This window comes from Amphiprion ocellaris, chromosome 3, assembly GCF_022539595.1.
Source record: "Amphiprion ocellaris isolate individual 3 ecotype Okinawa chromosome 3, ASM2253959v1, whole genome shotgun sequence".
In the NCBI taxonomy this organism is placed as follows: Eukaryota; Metazoa; Chordata; class Actinopteri; family Pomacentridae; genus Amphiprion; species Amphiprion ocellaris.
The window spans coordinates 10,579,122-10,585,135 of NC_072768.1; the positions used below are offsets into that span (position 1 = coordinate 10,579,122).

The following is a 6,014-nucleotide window of genomic DNA, read 5'->3' on the forward strand; positions in this document are numbered from 1 at the left end:
GGTGAGAGATGAGGATAAAGTGGCTTAACAGAAAAAATAAAAATAAAAAATAAAAATAAAGTTTAAAAGTGCAAAGATGTGCAGTGCAAGAATGTCAGTGCAAATTTTATGGTTTGGGGTGGTAATGATATAGTCCAGTTTATGTTAACATCAGCCAGTGATGCTGATGTTGTAAAGTCTTATAGCAGATGGAATGAAGGACCTGCGATAGCGCTCTTTCTTGCAGGGTGGATGTCTCAGTCTGCTGCTGAAGGAGCTGCTTAAAGACACCACAGTGTCATGCAGTGGGTGAGAGGGATTGTCCATGATGGATGTGAGCTTTGCCAACATCCTCCTCTCACCCACCTCCTCTATGGAGTCCAGGGAACAATCCAGGACAGATGGGTTTATTTGTGAATGAGATCAGATAGATAGATAGACAGATAGACAGACAGACAGACAGACAGACAGACAGACAGACAGACAGACAGACAGACAGACAGACAGACAGACAGACAGACAGACAGACAGATAGATAGATAGATAGATAGATAGATAGATAGATAGATAGATAGATAGATAGATAGATAGATAGATAGATAGATAGATAGATAGATACTTTATTAAACCCCAGGGAAATTACATTACATGTAAGAGAAATAACAAACAGACAAACAGGGAGGTTAGTAACATTAACATTAAAGGTTAGTACATACTCTGAAAAAGTTGCTGCACAATACTGTAAAAAACACTTCTATTTTTAAAATCTATAGAAATATTAAATTTATTAAAAGTCAATATACAGTGTTTACACATTTCGAGGCGCATATAACTCAGGCCATATAACTAAATATTGCATAAAATTAAAGGACAAGTATATTTTTGGAGGAAATAAAAAACAGCTTATTGTATTTATTACTATGCATAGAATGTAAATACATAAAATAGCACAAAAAAATTGCAGTTTATAATGATGTTTTATGCTTCAGAACAGCAGGCGGCGCTATTTCATATAACATTTGTTAATTGTGCTGAAGAAGAAGAAGGCTAAGCAGCAGCTCCAGCCGTCCATGCTGCTGACAAGTGAAGCTGGGAGGGCTGTTTGGGGAAGGCGGTGTCTGAGCTACTGTTGACAAAGCATCTGGACAAGGTAACTAGATGGAAACAGCGCAGTCTGAGCTTAAAAGGTCGGTGAAAGTGAATTTCCCGTAAGTAGCAGTAGTCCACCAGGAGTTTAACACACGGTGTGACAGTAACTTTAGCTGAAGTGAAGCAGGTCGCTGACTTCTTGTCTGTCATGGAGCCGCTAGTTGGTGAACACATGCCCGACGTTAAAGCTAAAGCTAAGCTGCTAGCATTAGCCGCGGTTAGCATGTTAGCGAAAGTTAGTGCTGCCTTCAAGTGCTCCGAGTGAGCTCCGACAACAGAGCTTTCTAAATATGTCAAGACAGTGTTGTTTATCTTAATATTACACATTTTCATCAAACTAAACAACATATAGCTACACACCCTGTCTTCAAACTGTCCAAATTACACCGATAAAAATATCTGTTGGATTCAATACATTAGTGAATATGAAATTCGAGTCGTTGTTGGCTGAAAACCACAACAGCTGCACTTAGATATTAATTTGCTGCCAAGTAAAATAATTACCTCCCGTAAGTACTAAAAGCGAGACACTACAGGGGAACATAGTAAAGTTTTTACCTAATAAATATCATCATGAACCCTCCTTACTTTATTACTTACTTTAGGAATTTTCTCTTGTTTTAGTATGGTAAGTTTTTTTCTTTTCTTTTTTGCTTAATTTGGCAAATGGGCGTTAGATATATAAAAATGACAAATCTGGATATTAAATGAAGTCAGTTTCTGTTTTGTTTTTTTATTTGTTTGTTTTTGCATGTATAGTTTGTATATCTCTTTCATTACTCCATAGATCAGAAATTAGTCAACAGTGTTTTTAGGGATAATATATTATCTAAATCAGACTATGAATGACATAACAAACTCCTGTAAAAACGTTAAGAATATAGATAGGATTAAAACTAGAATGTTTAGTGTATGTAAATGTTAAGTGGATATCTCTGGTTTGGAAAGATATTTTTAGTAAAATTCCTTAAATGTTTATTGTAAACCACTTTCTACAGGTAAAAGTTAAAATTAATAGATATTACCATGAAACTTCCCCAGTTGATTACTTGCATTAATATTTTTAGTCTTTCATGCCCGAGGAGATAAAGCTTGCAGTCAGTAATTTCTTTAAAATCACTTCTGAAAATCCACTTTTACAGACTTGCTTTTATGTGAGGTTTACTTTCAGCTTTACTTAGTTTTAGTGTTTTATTCTGTATTATGTCCTGTTTATTTGAAATGTTCTCTTGTTTTATTTTACTTTTAACTGCCTGGTTCCTCGGTGTGATGTCATCTAATTTTTTAATTCTTTGATTTTTAATGTCTAACTTTAACCCCCAATCTTGCTCTTTAATTTTTAAAACTCCCTAGTTCCTTTGTCTGTTATGATTGCTAATCTAGCTAATTATTCATTAAATTTATTGTCATTTTTGCTATTTATTTTAATTGACTGCTATGTCTTTTTTCCTGCATCTTTGTTTGATTGTCTGTGTTGCATGTTTTAACTGTCAAAGCATTTTGTGTACACTATTCTTAAGAGTGCGATATAATTATGTTTTCTGAAATCTTACATTTAAATATGCAAATGAGATATCTTATTAAATATATGCTGTAATTTTGTCTACATTTTCCATTTGTACTTCTTGCAAAAAAATATAAGCTCTATAGGATACACTAACTTGTTTGCTATGTGTACTTTTCTGTGTGTAAGTACAGCTGTTAAATGTATTATTCTGTGGTAGTTGTGCAAATATTAGTTGTATCCTTGCTTTAATATTGACACTGGGACATTTACAGGTTGATGTTTCATAATGTGGAGGGGGGAGCATAGTCCGCGGGCTTTCCAGGCCCCCGTGGACGTTCACGCCAGCGCAGATGGCCAGGTGTACATGTTCAAGAGGAGGCCGAACGAGTATTCTGTATCCTCAGACGATGAGGAGCTCAGTGTCATGGAGATGAGGCCGCGGGCGTCACAGGATCAGACGCAGGACAGACTGAGGAATGTCCAGCTGCTGGAGCGCGAGGTGGTGGATGGTGATAATCTCAACAAGCTTGCACTGCAATACGGCTGCAAGGTAAAGACTTTCACAGTTATTGAAGTTTTTGTGAGTTGATTCTTCACTAAGCTTTGACATTAGTGTACATATTTGTGTTATTACATTCGTATTTCTTTCAACAGGTGGCGGATATAAAGCGGGTGAACAACCTAATGCAGGAACAAGATCTATTTGCACTGAAATCTGTCAAAATACCGGTTCAGAAACACAGCTTTTTAGCAGAGACTTTGTCAGACATGAGTGATCCTCGAGAAGAAATGCCACATTCATCTCCAACGCCAGTCAAGCCTCAGGACAGAACCAGAGTCCAGCCACATCTACAAGAGGTCACAGACTTTCTCATGGAGGTGGATAACGATATTGACAAATTGATTCAGACCACAGCTGATCAAGACGAGGATTCTTTGGATAACTTTGAGAAATCACGGAGGTTCGGTTTCAGAGGAAAACGCCTGATAAGTCACGGTGCAGACTGGGGGATCCAGTGGTGGAACGCTGTAGTTGCAATGCTCCTAATAGGTATCGTCCTGCCATTATTTTATGTAATTTACTTCAAAACAAAAGATAATGGAGTAGTCTTACCCACGGATGTTGCTTTTCAGTCATCCAGCTCCTCTTCTAATGCTTCAGGGGCAAACATTGGTACAGGGGGAACCAGGATAGTACCTGTTTGAACACCAGAACAGCAGTCATCTTTAAGATATTGTGACCTTGGAAGTAGATGACAATCATAATGTTAAATCGCTCAATATTTTTAACACTAAGTGCAATAACACCGTGTGTCTAATCACCAGCAGTGAATTTTACCTTTTATTGTACCATAACTGTGATTCTTGAGGCAGATACTCTGATGACTGTCTTAAGGTGATGTGAAATAGCCGAATACTAGGACACCAACACATAATGAATCACATTTTTTTGTATACAGTTCCTGAAATATTACTGTGACTTCATATCAAAACTCCTTTTGGAATTTGGGAGATTATAGTTTGCCATGTGCATCATTGAAGTTGAAATATTAACTAGTTTTAACTTTAACCTCCTCACGAACAGTAAAACTTCAAACTTTTGCCAAAAACTGATAAAAGAGGAGATAAGCTGTGTTCCCTGGTTACCAAAACCATGTGAAGATAGACTGTTTGGCATTATTTGTGTGCTTTTTTTGCTTTATTCTGTGTTTATTGTGTAGTTACATGTCTTTTCTTCTGGGACTGAACGTGCCAAACGTGTGAATCTGTTTACAGTAACAGTGTTGTGCAATATACTTGGTACATTGTAAGTGCTCATTTAACATCTTCAAGGATGTCTTTAAAATACAAGGTGATGCATTTTAAAATGTCATCTATAAACTCCGTGAATTATGTGCCTGATTGAGTGCCTTAAAGCTTAAGCTCAGATTGTATAGCATGTCCTCCACAATTATTTGAATTTGGGTAACTTGTGCACTTTTCAGTCCCAGAAATTACGTTTTCATTGAATGAATGAAACTCAAAAAATAAATAAAGTTTGTTGACATATTTTCAAAAACTCTTAAGTCCAATCGTAAATCATTTTGGGATGGAAAATTGACAAATGTGAAAGAGTCTTTTTGTTCATCATGTTCTAAGTTGAAAAACTTTTACACATGAATGTTTATAAAGTATTCTCTTGACATGTTGATGTGTCTGTGGTGTTTCAGGACTGATTTTTATGTCAAAGATCATCTTATTTACAAGTTATTTTCAATTATTTACAAATGCACAGTACACAGGGGTAATATTAGTTAGTACTGACAGCAAATATTCAACAAATTACTGTTAAATTTATTGTAGATCCAAAGTGTATTTTAGAAATTGTTTTAAATCCACATTTATTCATTGCAGTACCCTTAATTACCAAAAGATGGCAGCATCCATACAAATGTAGTAGAGGAGGTCAGTCTTATGAACAGCTGATGGATGATTTGAAAACTGATAGGAATTGTTAGTTCCTTTACATTGTAAGTACAGTACTTTAGTATTTAATCTAAAGCCATATACTGTACAAGGTTTGCACAGTAGACCCACAAACAACTGACAGTTTAAGTAAGGCAAAGCAAGTTTATTTGTATAGCACAATTCAGGCACAAGGCAATTCAAAGTGCTTTACAATGGCAAAGAAATTAATTACAAAGATGATTTAAAGGTAGACATTAAAAGCATGGATTAAAAATCGTAGAAATAAAACATAATTTAAGCAATAGAATCAACATGAAATTTTATGATAGAAATTAGAACCGAGATAAAAAGAGATCAAATCACTTTAAAAGTTACAGTGCAGTAAAAGAGTAACAGTGCAGTGCTGGTATTAAGTCAGTCAAAGGCAACAGTAAATAAATACATCTTCAACATTGATTTAAAGGAGCTGAGAGTTTCTGCAGATCTGCAGTTTTCTGGAAGTTTGTTCCAGATATGTGGAGCATAAAAACTGAACGCTGCTTCTCCATTTTTGGCTCTGACTCTGGGGACAGAGAGCAGACCTGGACCAGAAGACCTGAGCCATCTGGATGGTTCATAGGAGACATGTCATGTGACCTCTTAGGAGGTCCCTAAAGCATCCAGAGCTTTATAAGCTAACAAAAGTATTTTGAAATCTATTCTCTGAGAGACCAGAAGCCAGTGCAAAGACCTCAAAACTGGAGTGATGTGATTGACTTTTTTAGTCTTTTTAGTCTTAGTTTAGGTCTATATTTCATAGGATGTTGGCTTGTGAGTCTACACCTCAGAAAACTGCCAATAATTCAAGTCTAGTAAACTTTATATATCAGAAGCTATATATAGGACCTTCTACAGAAACCATCAGTCAGGAGTTTATAATAAAATCTGCCAG

The 6,014-nt window shown here is 36.0% G+C and overlaps 1 protein-coding gene across 3 annotated transcripts; it reads left to right on the forward strand.

Moving 5' to 3' along the window:
* The first annotated feature begins 1,024 nt into the window (after positions 1-1,024).
* lysmd4 (LysM, putative peptidoglycan-binding, domain containing 4) lies at positions 1,025-4,818 on the forward strand. Of its 3 annotated transcripts, none has more exons than XM_023287218.3 (3): positions 1,025-1,129; positions 2,908-3,185; positions 3,290-4,818. In XM_023287218.3, the coding sequence occupies exons 2-3, from the start codon at positions 2,922-2,924 to the stop codon at positions 3,839-3,841; spliced, it is 816 nt and encodes a 271-aa protein (XP_023142986.1). In that variant the 5' UTR covers positions 1,025-1,129; positions 2,908-2,921; the 3' UTR covers positions 3,842-4,818. The 3 variants fall into 3 exon arrangements, with proteins under 3 accessions (XP_023142986.1, XP_023142987.1, XP_023142988.1); XM_023287219.3 differs by having other exon boundaries at positions 1,056-1,166; XM_023287220.3 differs by having other exon boundaries at positions 1,068-1,187.
* The last annotated feature ends 1,196 nt before the right edge of the window (positions 4,819-6,014 follow it).